We start from the raw sequence: 24,534 nt of genomic DNA on the forward strand, positions 1-24,534 counted from the left end.
GAGGGCCCGGCGGCGCGGCCGTAGCCGTGGCAACCGCGCAGGGGACGCCCGGGGGGAGCGGAGCGGGGCCCGCGCGGGCCGCCGCCTGAGGTGAGGGGAAGGGGCGAGAGGCGGGAAGGTCGAACCCGGTGCTGTCCCGCTTCCCTTCTCTCGCAACGTGTAGGCCTCGGCCGCGCCCGACCCCGAGGGTTTGCTCGTCTGGCGGAAACAAGCGATAGAAAAGCGGCCTTGTAGCGGCAGAAGCAGTTCTGCTGCAGCACCGGAGTTGGCAGGGTTAAAAAAAAAATCTATTTGTGTTTGAGAGCTGCTGAAACCAGCCTTTCTGATAGCGAAGGTCTCCGCCCGCATTACCTGAAGATACGAAACCTCGTTCCCCTCTTTTACGCGGATCTGAATGGCTGCTTCTCATGTTTGTATTTCTTGTCTGAGGATTTCTTTGCCGTTGCAGAGATAGAGGTCCACTCGTGATTGTCAGTCACCCTTCGAAAAGCCATTTCAGTTCAGCTTGAAGCATCGTTTCTCATTTTAAGATAGTCAAAGTGGCTCTTGAGAGACTTCTGCTTTTCTACCTGGTTCATAGAACTATTTAAAAGCAAAAGGTAGAGCAGCTGTAGTTAATTTTCAGTATTGAGAAAATTACTGCAAATTTGAACTCTTTCCTATGTGGTTTTTAACAAAGAAGGAAGACTTTCCAACTCGACTTTGAAGTAGTTTTTAAAGATTAATGCAACTTGTCTTGATTTGGAGACATACATTCATTTTGGGGGTATAATTTCTTACTTTGCCTTACTGCAGCCTGTAGGGCAGCTGGAGAAGGAGATAACCTTCACCTTTGGCATATTTTCACTTATTTACAGCCAAGGGAAAAATAACACATGCATTCAGTGTTGGTACACTAAGCTGGGAAAGAGGATCTGCAGCAGGTTTAGATCTGTAAGTCTCCTCTAATATTTCACCTGACTCGAAAAGGTGTCGGAGCCAAGGGCAGAGCTGACGCTGAGGAGTTCTCAACAGCATTTTGGGGATGGACAAATGCGATAAGGCAGAAAAAGAGAAGTTGCTGCTGCCAGTCAGACTGACGTTCCCCCTCTCCTGTTGCAAGACAAAATGCTTCAGAGAAGAGTAAAAAGCATAATTATGGATTAGCTTCCTAACCTCACTCATGTAGTAGCTGACCAACGCACTGATACTTGAGAGTTTAGTAGTCCTTACTTTAAAATGAAATTCTAGTTTGTACAGTATGTTCTTGCTATCTGTATAAATGCAGCCATATGTTTAGTGGGACAGTCAGCGTTTCCTCCCCACCAACCCCTTTTCTCCCCTGTTTAAGTAATGCAAAAGTTCCCCGTTCCTCCACGCACACGCGCAGCAACTCAGCATTTTGAAGACATTCTTAAGACATTCTTGACCTTCATGAACATTTTATAGCTTAAGCTCTATGGGCGGTAATGTGCTGTGTAAAAAGCATTTCCATTTGTCACTTGTAAATTCTCAGCTTTTCAGTTTCATTGATGGTGTATTTTAGTTTGAGAAGGAGTACAGTTGAATATCATCTCCTCTCTTTGAAATGAATTCATATTTTCATTGTCGCCTAATAAGGAGTTTAATTCGTTTTGGTCTTCATTCCTGAGACTCTTCTCTCTCCTTGTCCCTTCTGTCATCGGTCACAGATATGCTGCTACATTGAGGTCACTCTGAAACTAAGAAAGCTTTACAAAATCTGACTAGGTACCCCTCCTCTTAAAATCTTTCAAAAAGAAAAGGGGGAATTCCAGTGTTACATACATCAACATTATGGATGCAAGGTTTTATGAAATAAGGAGTATGAGATATCCCCAGGTTTGTGACAGAAACAGGGACAAAGAAAGGATATTTCAACCATATCAATCAATTTGTATCTTTTCAAAGCAAATATGTATAATAGACACAAGTATGTATAATGGAATTCTGTCTTTGTTGCATCTCTTGCAACATTCAGATTTAATTTTGTGGAAACTCTTTCAGTGGGGTTCCAAGACTTTTCAAATTTTTGTTTTATCTGCATTTTTCTGAAGATTTTTTTTCCAAATATGCTCAAATCAGCTTACAGCAAAAGTGTATCATTATATCTTTTCTGAAAAATCAGATTGTCCCTGAAGTCACACCTGGAGTTTTCATATGAACTATCAGGCAACACAAAGTTAAAAGCCTGGTGGTTAGAGCAGAAAAGGGTTTGGTAGGTAAGCGATTCCTGGCTTTCCAGAGCAATGGATACAAGATGCAGTAAATGTTGTTTGTGAAGAAACTGTAATACATTGATTTACTATTTTATGACATTTTTCACTTTAAAAAAGGAATAAATATTAAAAAAAAACATCTTTTAGGTATCATTTGACTACATAGTACTTAGGTGGTAGACCAAAGAATTAACTTGGGCGTGATACATAATCCTGGCCAAGTAGTGGCAGAGGTATAACCCAGCAGCTGGGAGTCACTCTGCACCCTGGCACCCGGGGCACGTAGGGATGTGTTCGGCTTCCTCTGAAACTGGGGAGACTGACACCTTGGCTGCATGGTTTTGCTGAACTTTGGTCACTCTAACCCTGATAAAAAGAACAGTACCAAGAGACGCTCACACTTTCTTTCCCGTTTTTTTCTTTTCCTGTTTTTCAGTGAGCTTTGCCGTCGCTGAGGACGTCTCTGATAAAGCTGACCACGCTTCAGCCGGTAACAAGAACTGTAATGACTTATGTTGCAAAGAAGTGCGGTGTCTGCTTTCAGCCTCCATCCATTATCCTGATCTACAAAGACAACGGCAAGGATAAGACTCGCCAGCGCATCATGCCTGTCAGAAACTTCTCCAAGTTCTCAGGTGTGGTGCGTTTACTTATAGCATTCCCCAAGTCCCCTTCAGGCACAGTGAGAGGAACAGCTAGTTGGCAAGAGCATTTTTAGTAACTGCTGAGTAGCTTCTTACCAGCATGCAGGGAGTGCAAAGAGGGGTTGTTTTCGTGTAACACTCTCTCCCCCAAGGAGCCCAAGACTATGTCTTAACCTGGGTGGTGGCTCTGCTAAGTCTGGAGGTCTTGCTTGTAAGGGTTTGGGAGAAGAGAATCTGTTTATGGGAAGAGATTTGCTTGCAGCTGTCAGTCTTCATCGTGGCTTTCTCTTTAGACTGCAGCATGGCTGCCGAACAGCTGAAGAATAACCCTCGTCACAAGGCGTACCTAGAAGGAGTCTCACTGCATCAGCTACAGAAGCTGTACAGTTTGCTGAAAGGGCATTTGGGAGGAGAGAGCCTGGCTGAGAGCTTGGAAAAGTTTCGGCAGGAAGAGACCATTGACCCAGAAGAGGATATGAACAAACTAGATGACAAGGAACTAGCCAAAAGGAAGAGCATCATGGATGAGCTCTTTGAAAAGAACAGGAAGAAGAAGGATGACCCAGATTTCATCTACGACATTGAGGTTGAGTTTCCACAGGATGAGCAGCTGGAGTCCTGTGGCTGGGATGCGGAGTCAGGTGAAGAAATCTGATTCCAGACAAAGATGCCTTGGATGGGCAGTCCAGAGACAGACCTCGCAGTCCTAATAGAGAGAGCGATGTCTGCGTACGTATTCTACTGCATTGTTTTCAGCTCATGCAATTGATGCATGTTACATTGGCTATGGAGAACCCAAGGCCCAAGGTGCTACAGCAATTCCAGGTTTAAGTGAACTTTGTTTAAGAAGCCAGACTGGATGAAATGGAAATCAGGCAGCTGAACTTATTGGGTATTTTTAGCCTTTTCCTATGTATCCTATGTATGAGTGCCTAAAATAATTTTAAATTATTTAATCTGTCATTTGTTTACATTTCAGTCAGCTTTGGCTGAAAATCTCACCAGCTTCCCTTGCTGTGATTTCTGTTCAGCTTTGTCTGAAAATGAAGTGTTAAATATTTATGTGTTGAAAGCTTTATTGTATAAGTACGGTATTTGTTATTACTTGCTGGAATGTTAAATATATATTAGTCTTTCTGGATAAATCAACACTGCATTGCGAATGTTACTGTCACGTTTCCTAAGCAATGCTTAAATCTCCAGCTTCAGCTTGCACAAATATAAATCCTTGTATTTAAGAAATGGAATATCTAGAAAATAAATTAGTCTTGAAAGTACTTTTGAAAATACAGTGATTTCAAACTGCTGAAGTGAGGTGTTTTGCTTCCTTATACTGCTGGATGATGCTTTCTCAGTAATTGGTCAGTTCTGGGAAGATGTGCTTAAACTATCCAAAAAAAGTTAGCATGGCAGAAAGTCACAAAGGCTGGGAGTGGTTTTAGAGTAAAACAAACTCTTTACCCCCTGCTGCCTCATCAGACTACAGTTCCTAGGTCACTTGAAATCATGCTAGGGGACAACCTGACATGACAAGTAAAGCTACGGCAAAAGGTCCTTCACATAATGTTTTGATGGTCACTGAGAAATTCATCTCTGCAGGAGCATAATCATGGACTCAACGACAGATCAATATGATCATAGTTGAAGACCCTTTACTAAAGCATCAGACATCATTTTATACATTGGTTACATCTGTACATGCGCTTAGCTATTTTACTATTGGTTACACACATTATTCACGTGCAGTCCACGCGCCTAGTTACACAATGATTGGTTATGTCAACACTGTACACGTGCATAAACATAGGACATAATTGATTATACTAACTAAAACATGCGAAACTTGTCTCAGTCTAATTGGTCAAGATAAACTGCCAAATTAAGGTTCTTTGTGCCAAGTTCCCTTTATCGTGGAATGCGCACCTGTGTTCTTCTAATTGGCATCTCTTTTTTTGTCTTCTTGTTTATTCTGTTCAAGGCCTTCTAAAGGCATCTGGAATGCTCTTGTGATCGTTAGCTAAATATGTGTCCACACATCTCTGCTAACAAATATTTTACTAATACCACTGAAGTTTTTAATCCCACCATCTGCCTCAGCTGATTTGTACCAGCCAAATCCTGCTCTCTTGTAAGAACTGGATGACTAAGTTTAGGATTCACTGGAAAATGATGCAACTCCAAAAGCTTCCCAGGTTTTCGCCTTCTGAACCTGGATGGCTGTGAGGGTTGTGGGTAGGATGGCCCTTCATCCCGAGTGGAGTGGCTGAACAAACTGATGCCCAAGGTAACTAAGAGGAGTTGTAAATTGCCTCCAAGGCCAGTTTAGTTCCTGTCTTCCTTCTTACAACCACAAATGAATTAAAACCCATCAATTTTATCAATAAGACATATCATAGCACGGAATCCGGGGTTTAGAAGAGCTCTCCTCCTACACACTGAAACGATAACAAGTCAGTTCTGTGAAAAATCTGAAACAAGTATCAGTTAAACCACTGTACTTTGTCATCACTGGAGAAGATGAGTGAGCTTATGTTTCTCCAAGGGATTCTTCAGAAGAGAAATGGAAGCCAGTGCCTTTCTTGCCAAAAATTAAAAAAAAATACAAAGCCTGACTCAGCTTTCCCAGGAACGGAAGGGGTGTGTACATCTCCAGCACAGGCCTTGCTCTGTTTCCAGTAAAAAATTGCAACATAACAGCATATAAAGATCTCCCACTTGTGTGGGAGGGGACCCGTGGGGACCTCTCCTCCCACCCAGCCTGCCCCAGGTCAGGCCAGCCTGCACCTGGCTTTGTCCTGGAGGGGCTCAGAGGAGGTTGCCTGCACCCCCCCTCCCCAGGCATGGCCATCCTCACCAGACGATGTCTACATGAGGTCTAACAAGTTGACAGCTGAGTTGAGGGGGGTAATCACCTCCCTGGATCATGAGGTTCCTGCTGGCCCCTTCCTCCAGCCCACCCCAGTCCTTCAGGGCAGCAACCCTACCCAATATCAACTGGTCCTCCCAATTTGGGCTCTTCTGTGAACCTGACACGAAGGCACTCCGTGGCCTTATCCAGATCTTGGACAAAGACATCAAACAGGACAGATCCCAGATCAGACCCCTGGTGTCTTCTCACCAGCCTCCTGGTAGAACACATCCTACTAACTGCTACCCTCTGTGCTTGATCATCCAGCTGATTTTTACCTACCTGGTTGCCCACCCATCCAGACCATGACATCCTCACTTGGATGCAAGAACGTTGCAGGACATGGAATTGAAAGCTTTGCTGACATTGAGGTAAATGGTACCCGCTGCTCTCCCCTTGCCTACAAATCTATCCATTTCATTGAGAGACGCAGGCAGATTGGTTAGGCTTGACTTACCCTTGGTCAATCCATGCCAACTGCTCCCAGCCACCCTCTTCTTCTGGAAATGTGCTCCAAGAAAGCATACTCCATGGTTTTCCCAACATGAAGGTGACCATCCTGTTGCTCCCCAGGATGTCCCTTTGGCCATTACTGAAGATGAGTGCGACATTTGCCTTTCTCCAGTCACTGAGGACCTCCCCTGATCGCCACGACCTTGCAAAGATGATGAACAGCAGCTTTGTAAGGATGTCAACCACTCTACAAGTGGAAGCTCATCTCGTTGCTCTGACATCCCTTGCACATACCAGCTCCAAGTGAGCCTCGGTTTTCTGGGTACTGTGCCCCTGTGCCTGGGCAAAGCTGCTAACACCTCCCGTGATGGAGGAGTGTTGAGTATCCCCCACATTGGCTCAATATGAGCAAGAACACCCACTTTTTATCCACGTCCCAGGCAGTGCCAGGCACCTGGGTTCCTACCTACATGCACGCCCATGGCTGCGCTCCACATCCCCCTGCCAAAAGGAGCAGCAGCAGTGGCCACGGTGGTGGAAGAAGCGCACACATCCAACCTCCGAGGCCAGATCCGGCACCTGCAGCGGGGGGAAGTGGCCCCAAGGAGAGGGGTGCTCACAGGGGCACCCTGTTCACCATGCCAGCAGGGAGACACTGAAACGCGGCTGCAGTACCCAGTGCCAGCACAGACCTGATGAGGACATCACAGGGACGTATTTATAGGTCACTCTTGTCCCTTGGGCATGCAGCTTACGGGCAAAAGAACAGTTGAAATATGTTGAGGGATTCCCCAGCTGGGGCCTGATTTGGTTTTGGCTATTTCAGTCTAAAATAGGGCCAGAAGGCAGCCATATTCTGAGGCAGATTTGACAGCTGGGTTTCCAGAGCCTTGTCAGTGCTTGGCCCCAGCGGTGCTGCCAGCTGGTCCAGCATGGTCTGACCTACGCCGTTTTTTCCAGCCTGGCACAGCAATCAGCCATGCAAGGCTCACCAATGACCTCAATCCTCATCCCCACACCTGTGCCGGGGAGGATGCTGCCTGCGCTGTCCTTCCAGCATCACTCCCAGCCCCACAGCAGCCTGGGGCATCTCCCTCCACCACCTCCCAGGACAACTCCAGTGTAAAGTCAAGTGACACTTGGGCTGGCTGCAGGGCCTCGAGCCCCCTGCACACCCCGCATCGCTCCACTGAGCTCATCCAACTCCAGGCAAGGACAAGTCTCCAGCATGCCCACACTGGTGCTGCTGCTCGCTTCCCTACACCCTGTGTTCCCATTAAACTCAGAGCCATGTTTCACTGGAAAAATCCTGATGGTGCCACAGGAATAAAGCCGCTCCAGTTCTTAGTAGGGCTTTTGAGTTAACACAAACCACCATCACTTCTCACTTCCATCCACAGTAACCCTCCGAGGAACAAAGCGGCACTTCCCCAGGTAGTGCACTGCTGGTATGGGAGAGCCGGTACGTGCTACGACCAGGGCTGGGTGGAGGAAACCCCCCCATGCCGCTGCAGCTGACAGCCTGCAAGAGCGGGGCTTGCGCAACAAGGAGGAAGGCTTTCTCTTAGTTTATCTCCTTTGCATCTGTTTAATCCAGCAGTTGCTGGAGAAAAAGAAATTGACGTAAAATATTACCCGTGATATAATTTATTCTCCTGTCTTTCAATCAATATTTTACAGCATTGCAGCTTGGGCTATTTTTAACGGGCTTTTCTAACCAGGATCACAACTTAACCAAGCAACAACACCCCAAAATGTGTCTTTCAGCCCTGCGGACAACGCCTGTCTTATCAGCATGCACACACAGGTGCACGCCCAGGGCTGCCTGCAAGTTTGCTAGTGCCGGCAAGAGTAGCGTGGGAAGCTGTGACCACAGAGACCCTTCTCCACAGGGCCCAGGTGATGCTTGCTCCAGCCTGGGGTGGTTTGTGGAGGCTGGTTGCAGAGCTGGAGGATGTTTTGCAGTGGAGAGTTGGCTACAGGGTGTGAATAAATAAAAGGAACTGCCTGAAGGGGGGAGGTGAAACAGCGCTGGGGGAAACTGTCCCTACCCCTTCAGCCAAGAGGCATTTGGTGTTGTGTCCACTCAGCTCTCGCCAACATCAACTGAAGGTTTCTGCTGAAGATGTGTCCCTTGAGGATGCCCAGCACGGCCCCAGGCTCCATCACGGGACACAGCCACACACCGTTCAGGTACCCTTAGGGCATCTGTAGCAGAAACAGCAGCTCTCCCAGCACCCCTGGTCCTAACATCCATCAAGCTTCCATCTCACCCACCTCGGAGGGGTTATTGCCTGTAATCCTGACAACCCACTCACGTTCACTGTTCCTGAGCCCTCCCTCCCTCCTCCTCCTCAGCCATCAGTAAGGGCTAGACACCCCACACTGGCTTTTCACCATTTTCAGCAGCTTTTGCTTGAGCGTGAGGAAGACAACAGCGAAGGCCACCAGGAGCGTCAAGCAGGTGGGCAGAGCCAGCACGAGGTAGAGGAGCGCCAGGTCGGCCGTTTGCCAGCGGCAGCTCCACAGGACGGGCTCTGGCAGCGCCCTGGGGCTCAGCGTGTGGGAGGCATAGCTGCAGGTCATCTCCTGCCCATCGGGGACGTGCAGCCCCTCGACCCGCTGCAGGGAGTCCCACCAGCCCAACGTGCAGCAGTTGTAGGGGTTTTGGCTGAGGTAGACCTCCTGCAGGCTCTTCCCCAGCGGCATCCGCGCGACATCCGGTGGCAGAGCCGGGAGGCAGTTGTCCCGCAGGTCCAGGCTGAGCAGTTTCAGGATGCCCAGCGAGGAGGGGAAGATGCTCAAGGAATTCCCCGAAAGGTCCAAGCGCACGAGGCTGTTAAAGGCAGAGAAGTCCACGGCAGCGGAGGAGAGGCTGGTGTTCCTCAGAGACAACACCTGCAGCGTCAGAGCAAGGTCCTGCAGCCACCCCAGGTCCCCGGACAGTGCCTGATGGTTGTCAGAGAGGTCCAAATGCATCAGCGACGTCCCCTGGAAGGGGTGGCCACCCAGTCCCCGCAGACCACAGCCAGCCAAGGAGAGATGAGTCAAGGTCTTGACACCCCTGATGTCCACACAGGGGGGAGTTTCCGCCTCACCTGCAACAGCTGGCTGGGGACAGAGGTCGACCCGGTTGCGGCTGAGGTCCACGGTAGTGATCTTCCTGGTGTAGGCGAAAACCCCAGGAGGAAGCACCCGGAGCCTGTTGGTGCTGAGGTTGAAGAGCTGGAGGCTGGGCAGGATGTCCCCGGCCCCCACCTCTGCCCCCAGCTCCACCAGCTGGTTCTGGCTGAGGTCCAGCTCTGTCAGCATGGCTAAGGGGTCCCCCTCCGACAGCTGAAATGTCTCCAGGCAGTTCTGGTTGAGCTTCAGGTGGGTCAGGGAGGGCATCTGGGCCAGGAAGCCCTCCGGCAGGTACCAGACCTGGTTCTGGCTCATGTCCAGGAGGTGCAGGGAGGAGAGATTGCTGTGGCAGATCTCATCCCAGAGGCTGACTGTCGTGACGTTGGTGGAGTTGCCATCAATGAGCAGGAACTGCACCGTGACATCCGCCAGGGATGTGCCATTGGGGAGGCGCTGGTAGAAGCTCATCTCGTTGTCCTTCAGCAACAAGGAGTGCAGCTTGCTCTGCCGGGGCAACACGGGGAAGAAGAGGAGATGATTGTGGGACAGGTCCAGCATCTCCAGCTCAAAGAGGTCATCACTTTCCAGGGCCAGAAACCACTCAATGACGTTGTTACTGACGTTGAGCACCCTGAGCTGGGTCAGGCTGAACTCCACTACGCATGGGAGGTAGTTGTAAGCTATGTTGAGCCTCTGCAGCCTCTGCAGCCCTTCAAAAGCTTGGTCAATCTCAAAGATGTAGTTCTTCTCCAGGTTCAGCTCCAACAGCTGTGTCAGGTTCGTGAAGACAGACGAGTCCAGCCTCATGATGATGTTCCTGGCCACGGACAAGGACTCCAAGGAAGACAGATTCCAGACCAAAACCGATACCATGTCCTCAGTGAGGCGGTTTCCAGCTAGATCCAGCGTCCTCAAGGCTGGCAGAGCAGAAAGAGCAGCTGCTGTCAGCGAATAGTTGGTGAAGAGGAGGTTGTCTGCCAAGGAGAGCACATGGAGGCCTTGGCTGCTGAGGAAGACACCGGGCTTGATGAGCTCCAGCCGATTCTTGGTCAAGCTGAGACGCCGCAGCTGGTGGTATGAGAGCAGAGAGGCATTGCCCAGGACCTGGATAGTGTTGTCATCAAGCAACAGCTCCTCAGTATCACCTCGAAGATTTCTTGGGACAGAGCTCAGCCATCTCCCAGTGCAGTCCGCAGTGCTCTGCACCTAAAGCAAGAAGTAGATATGTAATGCTGCTCTGAGAGGCAGGAGGTGGGGGGAGATGAGGAGGGAGAAGTTTGGGAAGCAGAGTGAGGATGGAGGAGGTGGCTCTATGGTTAGAACCTCAGCAACCCAGTCCACTCCTAGCTAAACCAGTAGCTGGGACGGTGACGGTCTGGAGATGCTGAGACACCTGGGCTTTGCAGGGCAGGACCAAGCACTCAGAAGGGTGAGGATTTGCAAGAGAGGACTTACGAGCTCGCAGACACCAGGAGACGTCCAGGCTGTGACTGCCCCGCTTCCCCATCCCACTGCCAGGAGGACCAGAAGCAGGGAGAGACCAGGGAGCGGGGCCTCCATCTCAGCGGCGGCACTCCTGAGGAGATGGAGACAGAGGTGAGAAGGTCAAAAGCTGCAGACCACTCATCCTGAAAGACCCAGGTTTTCCCAGGGAGCCCATCATGGCAGCAGTGATCCTTGTGCACAGCTGGCCTCCTGCCCATGGCTGCTGCCCACTCCCATCATTGCCCCCAGGAGCACCCAGAGGCGATGGGCTCCCAACATGCCACAGTGGTGGCCACTGTGCCCTGCGAGACCTGGGCCACTACAAGCTCCCCATGGAGAAACAGCGAAGAGCCCTGGCACCGAGCCCACCCGCCCCAGCAGGAGCCCTCATGGGGGTCCACCAAGGAGAGCCTGGAGGGCAGGAGAAGAGAGGGGACGGGGAGGTGGCAGCCCAGTCCCTGCACAAGACGGCGCACATGGGAAAGGCACTGTCATCGCTGCACAGCTGCTCGCAAACGCCACTGAACTGCAACCCTCGAGCAGAGGCTTCCCCCCTAGCCAGGGCTCATGTCCCCTCTCTGTGGTGCCAAATACTCCCCTGGGGGACACTGACCCAGCCACCACCAAGTCCTCTCCAGCACCCGTCCCTGCCAGAGGTCCTCCCAGGGAAGCAGAGGCTCTCCAGCACAAAGTGCCCCGTTACTAACTTGGTGGAACTGGAGCTGACGGCATTTGCATCTGGGGAAAAGCTGAACCTCAGGCAAATGAGCAGCGAGGTCTTGTCGAGGGCTCAGTAAGTGGCGTTTTCATAACTGCCAGAGCTTGAAGAAGAAATGGGGGGTTATTTTCGGCAGCCCGGGTAGCCAGAGGCTTGCAGCACAGAGGGAGCAGTGGACACATCCTGGGTTGTCTCCTTCCTTGGAACAGCCAAAAGCATTAAGCTGGTGTCTTATCAAAGTGGCATTCGTTAATCTGGTGGGGATGGAGAAGACAACCCTCTTCCCCAGGCTGGAGCTGATGCACAGCAGCTTGCGCCCTCCGGAGCCCTCGGTCTCCAGCAGTGCCTTGCACTCAGGCACAGTGGCAGGAGAGGGACCCTGCTGTGTCCTCGCTGCACCCAAAAACCAGGGACTTTGGCTCTGCCTCACCTTCGGCGCCTGAACCCCTCCACAGAAACTCACGTTTTCCTTCACCCAGATCAGCCTTTCTTTGTTGCCCAGCGTTGGGTCTCCTCCAACATGAGAAGTGCTTCCATCCTCCCACAGTCCTCCCTGGGGCTGCGGGGATGGTGCCTGCCCAGCCAGAAGAGCAGGCAGCAGCACCAGCAGGAAACCTCTGCCCACAGCCCCACACAGGAGCCCACATGCAAGAGGTCTGGGAGCGCCCAGGGTGCTCCCCACAGTGCGCGCCAGCCCCAGCACCGGCCCACGCAGCCGTGGCTCTTGCAAGTGGGGGCATTAGCGACACAGAGCCACCACGGATCTTCAAGCTGGCATGGGGGGCTCCCCAAAAACCCCCAGTGGGGTTTTCCCCCCCAGCAGAGGTATCGGGGGGCAGTTACTCACCGCGTGGGGTGGTGCGCAGGGTTTGCCACAACTCATCCTGCAGCCGACGGCCTCTCCGGCTGCACTCGGTGGGGTCTCTTGGGGCCAAGGGTAGGTGCAACCCGCTGGGTTTCTCTCCCACCCGCTTTCTCGCTTAGCACTAATATAGCCTTTGCGGAAGGAGCTAACGGAAACTGCAGTCACATGGAGGCAGAGAGCGTGGCCAGGCACTTCGCTTACTGATCTCAGCACTTACAACCCAGGTCATGCACTCACAAACAGCTCCCCAGCAAGGAGGAACCGTGGGGGCCGGGCAGGCAGGGAGGGGGATGCTAGGGGGAACTGGCCTCCGCCAAGGGTCACACAGCTCCTGTCTCTCCCGCTGCTCCCAGGGACAAGCCAGGTCTGGGGACGACCCTTGCACCGTGACTCCTCTGCACAGCTCCAGCAGCAAAACCCCTGCAAGGGTTTCAGGCAGTAGAGCTAGTGACCTGGGGGGGGGAAGAGGGAGGTTCTTGCCTGCGGAGCCATGCCACTGACCCCACCAGGGCTCAAGAAAAGCCACCGGCTGCACGGCGCTCCCCTGCATGGTGCCTATTCCTACTGTGCCCCTCTAGTCCCCCACTTGCCTCCAGCGCCCAGCACAGGGGCTTCAACAGGAGCCAAGGGATGCACTTCCTGCGGGGGAAGAAGAAGGTGCTGTTCTTTCCCGTTGCATCCTAAGCCGAGGTTGAACATCTCCCCACATGTCGAGTCCTCGCTTTGGGACACCAGTGCCCAGCCCCTTGCATTGTCTAGGTGAGATTCAGGATGCTCAGATCCCACCACCCACAGACCTTTGGGTCTCCTGGGGCTGCTTGGGATTTTGGCAAACCCAGCGCTCAGGTTGCAAGCCAGATACATCTGGATACAGGGACCTCCCAGGTGCTGACCCCTATGTGAAAATCAGCATAAATGGCTTTTCCCACATCTGCCAAGGCAGAGAGCGAGACAAAAATCCACATTTCCAAGGCAATATGAACAGGGAGGTCCCCTTCCTCCTCACCCCCCTCTACCCCAGCTCTCCACCTCCCTTCCCACCCCATGCCTACCCTCTTCTAGGGTCCTCATGCACACCCCCAAATCCCCAGCAAATCCAGCCACTGAGGAGGGAAAATGGTTTGCCTGGATTTACCTAGCTGAGAAAGAGTTCAAAACTATGGACAAAGGATTCATCCCTGCAACAGAATCCTGTCCGGTGGGATCAGCAGGTACCGCCCTGCAACATCCATGCTCCATGTCCCAGGCACTGGTGCCAATGGGACCTTCTGCAGCAGTCAGGAGATGAACCATGTTATTGCGGCACACCAAGCACCTCACCAAGGGATATCACAGCCTTGGTCACCCCCACCTGCCAGACCAAGTGACCCCCAAACTCCTGCAGCCAGCACAAATGACTGGGGAGATATTTTTTACCCTAAATTTCATTTCTTCTCTGGAAGGAGACTGAGCTCTCCCATATCACTCACAAAAAAGCCCTGTGGTTTCATTTCCTCCATTTTCAAGGAAGTTTGAATGTATAAAAATCAAGAAGGAAAAGAGAGAAGCTCTCCTCATCCAAGTGAACTGGAGCAGAAGGCAGAAGCTCTGCAGCAGGGCAAAATTCCCATGGCATTGCTCGAGGTCACACAAAGGGCTGAGATGGGCTGATGATTACAAACCTGCTCCTCATCCCCAAAACCCTGCCATGAGCCCAACCCGCACCGAAACCACTCATCTGATGCTTGGAGATGCAGGAGCCGGCAGAGATTCACCCCAGGGCTGGGAAGTCCTGAAGCTGTAAAACTTGAGCATCCTCACCTGTGGCAATACTCCACTTTCAGGTGATCTGGAGACTCCTGGGAGACCTTCCGATGAGATAACCTTCATGTGATACCACCAAACAAGGTGATGCCCCAAGGGTCAAACCAGCTTCCTCCTCGCAGCCCAGGAGGAGCTGGGAGAGAAAACAACGTGCTTCATCCTCAGTCCATCGCTTTGGCCAACCAAAGCCAAGCCACCATGTCCCCCTTTTCCCAGCAGCAAAGGTGCTTGCTGAGGGGGCATCATGGGGTGGGAAAGCCCCCGCACTGCCCGGCCATGTTTCGCCCACCCTGTCCTCCCCAGAAAGCGGCCACACACCAGGGCTGCTCCCTGCAGAGCAGCCACTGGCTCCATGCTGGGGCAGCTGGCAGCAGCCTTGCATTTCACACTTTCCCCACATCCTGCAGCCAGATGGTTTTGAAAACATCCCAAAGCTACTGCTTCCTCCCCTCCTTTTCCTCTCAAGCAGCATCATGCCCCCACCCAGCCCTCTCAGTAAGAACTGGGTGTGTGCTTTGAGGGTTCTTTTTTTATTTTTTAATACCAGCATCATAAAGGGATAGGGATTGAGCTGCCAGGAGCTGCTCTTCTGATCAGCTCTTCCTGAAGCTCCAGTCCAGCTCAACAGCACTGGTGGATTAAACTGAAGGAGATTCAGCCACTTGGAGCGGTGTCCACACATGCAGCTGCAATTACTGCAGCTGTAGGAAAGGACTGGGAATCCCCATACGGTTTTACACGCAGTGAGCTTCCTCCATTCCTCCCATCTCCTCTTCCCTCCAAACCATCTTTTTCCCCTTAACAAGCCTCCAACTGTCAAGCACAAACCAAGAGAAAAGTTGCAGTGAGAGGGCAGCCTCCCGGTCGCCCCTGGACTGCTGCACCCAGCACAGGACCCCATGGGAAAGGAGAAACTGCAACAGAAAACAGCAAACTCATCACTGCACCTCGACATGCCCCTTGTTTTCCTGCAGAAAATGTGATTTCTTCCTCAGTGGAAGCACCAAGAGAAAGGTCACTCACGGTTCACACACCAGCAGGCCCACAGCCTCGGACAAGTTGGGGCAAAGCGAAACAGAAATGTTTCTCCATGGGCTTCCTCTACTCCCACTGCAATGGAGAACTGGACAGAAATAAACAAGTCGTTCTGCAAGGGATGACGGTGCAAAGCATCCCTGGAAAGCCTCCTGCTCTGCTTAGTCTCCAGCATTTTGCTAACAAGGAGAGGATGCAGAGAGCAAAGGGAAAAAGGGACAAGGAGAAGAACCAGCCACTCTGGGAAATGAGCCTGGGAAGGCTTAGAGAAATACTTACAGAAACATCACCATCTCCAGGCTCATGGGAAGCTGCAAACGGCATTACAGAAAATATTAGGTAGCGACCGACTCTGTTGCAGCAGAATCTCGCCTGTTAGACCTCATCAGAAAGGGAGGAGTGGCTGCATGGTGAAGAACAGTGTCTCCCTCCAGACGTTCATTCCCAGGCACTGTGGTCAGCAACGACTCTGAAAAAATTTGGATTTTCTTTAATTATCTTCAAAACCCACATCAAACTTTATTTGCTGTTTGGCTGAAGTGTGCACAGGCAGCGCAAACATATCAAGAAGACACAAGTGAAGAAGTTATTTAATTTAATCACCTGCTCTGGATAAAACAAGGGAAGCTGAAGGTCTAACTGTACCTCAGAAGCTGCTGGTCGTGGTAGTCACCTCTAATTTAAGATGAACAATGAACATAAAAAAGAAAACAGATCATTCGTTACATAGCCAAAAGGAAACAGCTAAAATGGCCAGCTGGACGGCTTGACTTTAAACTACAGCTCTGGAAGTTTGCCTGGCTGAATTTCTCGATGGGAATTCACCCAGTTTATCCCCAGGGAATAGCAGAGGACATGCCCCATCCCAGGATGGCACGGATGCATCGACGTACATGAGGATGGGCATCTCTACAGCCCCAGCGCTGCAGCTGAACTGGAGCTCTGCAAGAAGCACAGCTTCCCTCCAGTGTATTTCTTGCAGGGGAAACCAAGAGACAAAAATCAGCAATTTATAATCAGCTTCAAAATAATTTTTTTTTTCCCCAGCTGTAGCCAAACAACCTGGTTGGTTGTTTACCTAGCCACGCTTGGTCCTCTTCCAAGGAAATGCATGTGCTAGCACTGACAGTCACTGAACTAAAGCTTCAGGCTCTGGTTTTGCAGCAGCTCATGTGCCTGGAACCCCCTGTAGCCAGAGCATCCTCCTCTGGGCTGACTCCACCACCCCACTCCTGCTCCCTTTCCAGCAGCAGCTCATGCTCCTGGCAGGCACTCACTCTACAATTACCCATTTATCCACAACTAAGCTCACCTTTGCTCCCCCGTTTTCAGCCATCAGGAGTCTCCTAGCTCTTGCCAGGTTTTCTGATGGAAAGAGGGGGTTCAGAGAAGACGACTTCTTTGAACTCAGAATTAATTCTGGGTTGTTCTGAGCAGAGCGCAGGGCTTGGTCACTTGCCTTTGCAGTGATGCGCTGGTTCCTGACACCTGCAGACATCAGGGCTGTGTGAGCTCAGGGTGGAGGGGGAAGGAAATAACCCCACCAGACTGACAACATGCAATGAGCCCACAGTGACCCAGGTGAGCTTCCAGCAGGAACAATTGGGAAAATGACACCTGGAGGACATTTGACCGAGGACCTAGGCACCAACCAGGAGCCCCACAGCAGCAATTTTCAGAGAGGATCCCCCCTTTTGGCCCTTTAGTCTCCAGAAGGTGCAAGCATCCTCTACAGGGCTCAGAAGAAAGGCAGAAATAGGTCTTAGTAGAAAGCAAAATGATGTTCCTGAGAGCACAGCACTGTGCAGGAAGGGAAGAGGGGAGCTGGTCAGCGGCTCAGCCACAGCAGCTTCCTGGACCCCCACACTGGGCGCAAGGCTGCGCCCCTGTTCCCCTCCTGCAGGCAGGTCCAGCACAGGCAGCTCCATCCCTGCGGTCACTGCTCTTCCCTCTCCCACATCTGACAACGTACGAGATGTAAATGAGGAGGAAGCGGGCTGCAGAAGGGAGAGCCGCAGAAGTGATCTCAATTCCCCCTCTGCTCGCCCGCACGCGCGGCCCAGCCCACCCTGTGGCCAGGCTCCTGCCGCCTCTCGTAGCCTTCACCCACCCACTTTTCCCAGGCTGGGGGTTTGAGGTCTGCAAAAGGGATCCACCACCACACCAAAGCGAACCTCCTCCTCAGAGAGCAGCAGAGCATCTGGATCACAAGGTCTGTGGAGTAGAGCACGCAGCAGGATGCATCAGATGCTGAAGCAGCAGAGCCTTGTATTTCTGTAGCAACTGGAAGCCAAGAGCATCCACTCCCTTACAACTCAAGATCCGAGACAGACACTACTGGAAGTCCAGATGCTCTAGAGAACTACTTGCAATGCATCTGCAGGAGAAGCAAGTGCCCGGAGCCAGAGAAGACAACTGATTTTTCCTCCTAGATCTCCTCAAGGGCTGGAAAGCCCCACAACCAAGTTGCTTACGTCTACAGTTTGGTCACTTTTGGCACCTAGACCTGAAAGTGATGCCCAAGTTTTTCCCCATAGTATTGCCAGATGTGGATAAATTGACCTTATTTTTGTAGTGTGGAATAAAGTAAACCATTAAAAGCAACAAAAAACCCTGACCCACCTACTCCAGCACATTCACCAAAGTTTTTAGCATAAAACTGTCAGGACTGGAGGCTCTAAGTCACCAGAAGGAGAAGATAGGGACAAGTCACTGCTGTAACATCATTCAGCAATGCAAATTGTGGCAAGAAAAACTACTCCCATCTGTAGTCACACGTACTCCCTTCCTGCTGCCGTTCTGCTTAAGAGAAGTGAGTAATTCTGTCATTAATGCGAAGGGAAGCGAAACTCTATCAGCTCCTTACAGAGCTAAGAGTATCCCACCCAGCTTTCCCCTCCGGCCAGGAGAGCCAACATCCCTGCTAGGCAGCATTATCTCACAAGCAGCTCTTCTCAAGGTGGATTGCAATCAGTGCTGGAGTGTTCACACTCCAAAGTCTTCCCTTTCTGGGTCGCCAGCCGTGGGGCTCAGCACCCCTCCTTTCTAGGGTGATACTTTAGGGACAAGTGACAGAGAAAAGCCAGTCTGCAGGGTTTCAGGATTGGAGCACCCTCTTTCCCATTGGGCATATTCCTTGCTCTTGCTTAAGGAAACAGAAAAAAACTGCCAGGATATAAATTTCTGTGTTTCTTTAAACAAACGCTAAGACGAAGGCAACATCGTTGTTGTATCTGAAACCTCATCCCCGCATCTGTATCTGGGAGACAGTCAAAGCAGGCTTTCACCTTTCAATCTGAGGCCTGAATTAACAGAGGAATGCAAGAGGGAGGAAAGTTCAAACAGATGCATCGATTAATAAAGTAGATCTTCCCCTCCTGTACTCCATTTTCCTTCTGAGAAGAGCTGCTAACAGTCTGCCAGTAAAGACAAGCCACATCCCAGAGATGCATAGCACGGTGGGGTGAGATCACTGGGCCACAGGTTGACCCTTAAAACCAACTTATTTCCATATTGTACACTCTCCCAAGTCCCACTAATGTTTGTTCCAACTCTGCTCCAGTTCTGCATGCATCAATTATTTTTCCAGGAATAAGACAAAATTGTATGTTAAAGCTGAGATAAAATCTCTTGGCTGTCTACAAAGCATGAGATCCTCACCTCAAGCTCTGCTCTTGCACAAGACCTTGCAGAAGGGCTCAGATGCCCCCATGTCAGATGGGATCTGGCATGAGAAAAGCCTTCTCTGTCACCTGAGCAGCAAAAATACCAACCAACCAAAAAAAAAGCCAAGAAAAAACCAAAAAAGGTGATTTGGAAATGGCAGACATAGAGGCTGAAAAGCTTCAACCACTGCAGTATTCAGAGTATCATACAAAAAGCATTTTGGTCAACATCCATTTCCTTACTGGCAGGTTTGTCCAGCACTTTATAATTATTTAGTCACATACTGAGGCTGGCAGAGCATATTCTCTTAAATTACTGTTTAAAAGCAATTAGATATGGCTTACTTCTCCTAAGCATAGGATGCTAAGGAAATAACTCCATAACCTTGGTTTAATAACTCACTTGCAGGTTTGCAGCCTCCAATCACTGAAGTCTTTCTTGCAGTTGAAGCTGCAACCAGCAGTTTGTTACCTGTAAACAGGTACTGTGGAGGTTTTGTGGATGGACAACAGCCCATATCCCACTCACTCTCAGATTTAAGACATTATTGGACTATGGAGAGTCTAGGGAGAGGTCATGCACAGAGCACATGCTCACCTACTTGGGTTGAAAATATGTGTTTGCTTCCTGTTACTGACTGGGTTTTGTCTCGCCTCAATTTTCAACTCACCTGCTGCAAACCGAAGCTGACGGACTGCTTCAGGAACGAAGGATGCCAGCATGTCTTGCTGCAGGTACACAAACGAGCTTGAATGTTTGCAAGAGAATGGCATTTTGTAGCTGTTGCCTACACACTGTTGTAAAACAGCTGTTCTCACACCTGTGCCTGGCTTTGGAGCGTGCCCCTAAAGATGCACAGGCTGCACTTGTGCAAACGAGCACATTCATGGCCTGAAATCAGAAGTTCAAGAAAGGAGAATAAAATTAAAAAATCACTTTGCAAAGCACACAGTAAAATATCTGGGAACACAGCGCCCATCCTGAGCATTAACGCACTGTAGACATATAAAGGTTGCATGTCGCAGGATGGTCACTCGCTTACACGCGTGGCAACACTCCTGCTGTTTCTGGGTAAAACTACCAAAGGTTTAGCCGCAGAAACTGGGAGCTCACAGGAAGATCAGACACTACGCAAAAGACGATAACAGGCAAGGTTATACCTGCATACTTTTCCCCATTCAAACATTGCCTGCAGGAAAATATATAGCTGTTAACATAGGTAGAACAACATGGATTTAAAAAGACAAAATAAAACAAGCAAACATGAAACAACTCCAGCTAGCTCACAACAAATCTGCAAGCGCAGGCACGGAAGGAAAAAGACACCCTTGGTTCTTGAGCTGGTAAAATTGCAGAAGAATAAACACTTGTAATATACAATGAGTCTTATTTTTAAATCCTTTTTCAATGATTTGGGTTTTTTTTTTTCAACTGAAATGGAAATATTTTTTTTAAATACTCTTTTGATGATATCACTATTTCCTGGTCATAAATGCCTGAGAGGAAGAAAAGCAAGTCTGGGGAAAAGCAGACCTTCAACGGCAACAATGACATTTTGTTTAAGCCTCTCAAATCCCTTTCTATCTTTTAAGGTGATCTCAGAGTCTCAGCTCAGTTCGCTGTCACTGAAAATAATTTTCTGAAATGCAAAGATTTGTGCAGCCTAATTTCAGCATCAGGGGTTCAAATGAAGAAGTACGTTTAAAAAAAATCTATATCCATTATCCACTTCTCCACGATCATCTGTTTTGTTGAGGTTTTTTTAGTTTGTTTTGTTTTTTTAAGAGGACAGGAAGCAAATGCTAACGGAGAAGGTTCCACATTAAACATTTATTTTGCACAATGCTTAGGAAATTCAAAGTCTAGGCTCCCACAGCGCTGTTAACTTTGCCCTCTTGTGGGGAGGTGTGAGAATTCATTTGGAAGTCACACAATATGTACAGCATCATACAGCAGTATGAAAAAAACTGCTTAAAGTATAAATTAGAAGCTTCAGCATCACTGTAGGAAAAGCTTTCTGCATTCATTTACCACTTACTTAATTTCCCTTTCAACTGAATTACAACTTAGTGTGAGGTGGACTACTATCACTTACAGAAATCAAGCACATCATTAAAAACCTGGTTTGTAAATGTAGAAAGGATCCTAGAGCAAGATTTCAGTAGTGCCATTTTCTGGCTACACATTTCACCAAATTATCTGTATTGTGCAAGAATCGGCGCTGTTCCGGAGAAGAGCAGCACACACAGCACTTCTAGCTGTGTTCCTGCCAGCATCCAGAGCTATTTATAATGTGTAAAGATTTAACTAGAACTGAAATATCGGTATTGAAATACACAGGCTCAGGAATCACACAGGGCTGGTTACCTCTCAAATACTTAGAGAAAATAAGTTTTGTGTGATCAAACTATTATCAGGCCAAGTGTTATTTTAATTCATCACTGCTGCCATCATCCCAGTGAAAATGGAAAAGGAAGAAAAAAAAAAAAATAGAGACAGCCATCTGGAAAACACACCGGTGTGTTAAGGAATTAAAAATGTAGATCATTGGTAAGCGGGAGAAAAAAGCTAGTATGTTCCAGCTTGCTATCAGATTCAGAGGCAGGCAGAGAAGAATACAGCCACATCTGAGGCAGCAGAAGCTCAGCCCACAAGATCAAGGCCATCTGCTCCAGGCTAGTTTTGTCACCTGAAACATGGCCAAAAGTAATAAACCCAAATGGTGTTTGCTAGCAGAAGGCACACACAGGACTCCCAAGAAATGCACACTGACCACCCCATTTTAAGTGGGGGGGGAAGAAACATTTTCAAGAAAATACCCCAACCAGGGCAAGTTTCCCATGCCATCTTGATTTATTAGTTCATTCCAGCAATACCTCTGTCCTCTTACGGAAAAAGAAGTCACACAACTGACTTCAGGCCAACACAAGCCACCACCGAAGCCAAGAACAGACTCTGCCCTGAAACAAACGGCCATATTGAGCGGTTTGCTTCCTCAGACATAGAAACATGACCAGATCAGATGACCAACTGTTAAGCTCCCAACAGATTTTGCAGCACACTTAAACCACCAGGAATTCTGAGGTTTATTCAAATGATAGACAAAATGCTCACTTATCAAAAAATTCTGGATGTCCTGCAGGATTCTGAAGCCAAGACCTGTGAATCTGACTGATTTCTATTATGGGAGCTATGAACAGCTGATGTTCCTCCTGACCAAAGCAGTTAAATGACTAGTTGGGGTACGGAAAATACTTCAAACAGCTGTTAGCCAACTCTGAAGTACCTCAGGCTAGAAAAAGAGATTCTACATTTTTAGCGAGCCAGCTAAAAGAGCCAGCTCATTGCTCCTGAAGAAGCTCACAGAGATGTTAGCCAAAAGTTCACTACTTAAAAGCAAATTCTTGATGCAGAGAGTTTGGAACGTGCCTCAGAGCTTGCAACCGCAACACAGTCTCCTACTTCGTCCTAAAATCACCTACTTCTTCCTAAAAGCACCATGAAACACTGAACTTCCATACAGAAAGCTAGAGAAACAGAGAGAAGCCGAGAAGCTGACCTGGAAAAGAGGCACCTTGGTATGGCAGCAGGGCAGGGCAGCCGCAACAGTGAGCACAACACCTCAATTCGAATCCAGAGACCTCCAGCCATCAGGAAAACCTTTTCCCACACTGCCACGCGCCAGCATCCCTGTTTCAAAGGATGCAATCTCCCAAACACAGCTGTTAGACTACTGAGCTTTCAAGTTCTCATTAACCACTCATCAGATTTTCTCTTTTCAAGCAGTCACACAGCAAATCACACAGTCCCAACACCTCCATCTTCTTGGTGCACTGAACTGCTACCCCATTTTTCCTATCAGTGCTCCACTGATGTCATTACAACAATCCACACCAATATATCCTTCTGAATTATAGCAGAGTTTATTTTAATATTTTGTACAGCCAGCATTGGTCTCCAGGAATAAGTTATAATCTTACATAAGTGAGTCCCTCCCAAACCCACCCTTAAGGAATGTTCAACTTTCAGCATTTCTAATTTAGAGGGAAATTATTTATATGGTAAGATGCAGCCTGAAGAATGGAAATCAATCTTAATTTGTGAATAAAACTCCTCGGAAGTTCTCAGGGTTTACTTGCATCTAATTGGATTCATGAACAAGCTACAGAGGTCACATCTTTCAGGACTGCATTGAGAATACATTCATCTCAGGGACAATTTTACTTTCTGAAATTGGACAGGGTTTTGTTTCCTTCCCCCCCCCTACTTCATGCCCCACACTTCTGCTATGCAGATACATAATTTACAGTCTAGTACAATCAATGCTTCTAAGAGATTTTTCCAAAAGGTACTCGTACGCTCGTGCCACATCATTTATTTGGTTGTTCTCAGCACCACTTAAAAACATCTTAATTTCTCACTGCGTATTTTGTTTCTTTAACGCAGCCAAGAGGAACAGACCTCAATATTGCCTTTAAGCAATAAACACACAAAACAAATAAATACTTCAAAATCCTCTTAAATGGTAATGATGTACATACATACTGTGTTCCAGTGCAGAACTTGGTTATCTACTAGGTAAAAAGCACTCCAAGGATAGCTCAGCAGCAGCGACTAGGAGCCACCCTCATCTGTTTGCACCGCTCTCCTCGCATTACTCGAGTAATGGGGCAGGGGTGGGGGAAATGAGCAACAGCCTAAGAGGAATTCCTCTCTCTTCCATGTTCAGAGAATTACCAGTGTCCGATATTAAGCAATTCACATTCTCTCGCGCAAATAAAGCAAAAAGAGGTTGTATAAACATTTACTGCTCCCTCTCTGAAAAGCATGCCCAACTCTGAAATAGTTCAGACAGCTCTGAGAAACACCAACCAACAAGAAACAAGAGTCAAGAGCTAGCTGCAGGGCTTACAGATTTTAATGTCCTATTAAAAGAAGCCCTTCTGGGGCTCCCTACAGAACTTTTAACCTCAGAGGAAAGCTGTTTCACCAGAAGATCCCTCCTTACTACACCCATCAGCTTCACAGCCGCCCAGGCCTGTGTATGCCACAGCACACTGACACACCCGAGGGGTTTGTACGTGGTTTTTAAAAAAACAGTGCAAGTGAAAAGCCCAAATGTTGAACCTGATCCAGAATCCCCATCAAAGGGTTGGTGAGACTAAAAACAGGCAGGTGAATACTTGGGTACTGGGGGATTTTACTTAATTAAAGGTTCAGCCAAGTCTTAAAGCCTTAAAGCCATTTAAGCCAAAAACAAGGTCTGGATTCAGAAACTGAATGCTCCTTCCTCATTATTTTGAAACATTTCACAACAGTGATTAGAAAGTGTAAGAATGCTTTCAAAAGTTAGTATTTTTGATGCCGAAAGGAAGACAAGCTCACTGCTATGTTGTGCCTTCCTTTCCTAAAGGGAACCACAAATTTTGCTGAAAGGAAACTCGTGGGGAAAACATTTTGTGTTTCCTACAGAGAACAAAACTGTTGCTAAAGCTATGGAAACTTTCACAGAAAATGACCCAATGTAGCACCATACTCCACAAGAGCATCCCAAAATGCTTTACAATACAACAGAAGAAGTACACTTACATGAATGTTATATACCTGTCCAAGGTATA

At 48.9% G+C, this 24,534-nt stretch overlaps 2 protein-coding genes across 4 annotated transcripts; one reads left to right on the plus strand and one right to left on the minus strand.

Moving 5' to 3' along the window:
* The first annotated feature begins 5 nt into the window (after positions 1 to 5).
* CEP19 (centrosomal protein 19) lies at positions 6 to 4,163 on the plus strand. Its single transcript, XM_075032256.1, has 3 exons — positions 6 to 90; positions 2,653 to 2,851; positions 3,154 to 4,163. Exons 2-3 carry the CDS (start codon positions 2,722 to 2,724, stop codon positions 3,513 to 3,515), a joined length of 492 nt encoding a protein of 163 aa, XP_074888357.1. The 5' UTR covers positions 6 to 90; positions 2,653 to 2,721; the 3' UTR covers positions 3,516 to 4,163.
* Positions 2,678 to 12,547, minus strand: NRROS (negative regulator of reactive oxygen species). Of its 3 annotated transcripts, XR_012651026.1 has the most exons (4): positions 11,537 to 11,637; positions 10,800 to 10,920; positions 6,226 to 10,550; positions 2,678 to 2,780 (listed from the first exon to the last, which is right to left on the minus strand). XR_012651026.1 is itself a non-coding variant. In XM_075032253.1 (3 exons), exons 2-3 carry the CDS (start codon positions 10,902 to 10,904, stop codon positions 8,583 to 8,585), a joined length of 2,073 nt encoding a protein of 690 aa, XP_074888354.1. In that variant the 5' UTR covers positions 10,905 to 10,920; positions 12,395 to 12,547; the 3' UTR covers positions 4,502 to 8,582. The 3 variants fall into 3 exon arrangements, 2 of the variants coding, with proteins under 2 accessions (XP_074888354.1, XP_074888353.1); XM_075032253.1 differs by lacking the exons at positions 2,678 to 2,780; positions 11,537 to 11,637 and adding an exon at positions 12,395 to 12,547 and having other exon boundaries at positions 4,502 to 10,550; XM_075032252.1 differs by lacking the exon at positions 2,678 to 2,780 and having other exon boundaries at positions 4,502 to 10,550.
* Positions 12,548 to 24,534: the final 11,987 nt, after the last annotated feature.

Source organism: Buteo buteo, chromosome 7 (genome assembly GCF_964188355.1).
Source record: "Buteo buteo chromosome 7, bButBut1.hap1.1, whole genome shotgun sequence".
NCBI classification, from domain to species: Eukaryota; Metazoa; Chordata; class Aves; order Accipitriformes; family Accipitridae; genus Buteo; species Buteo buteo.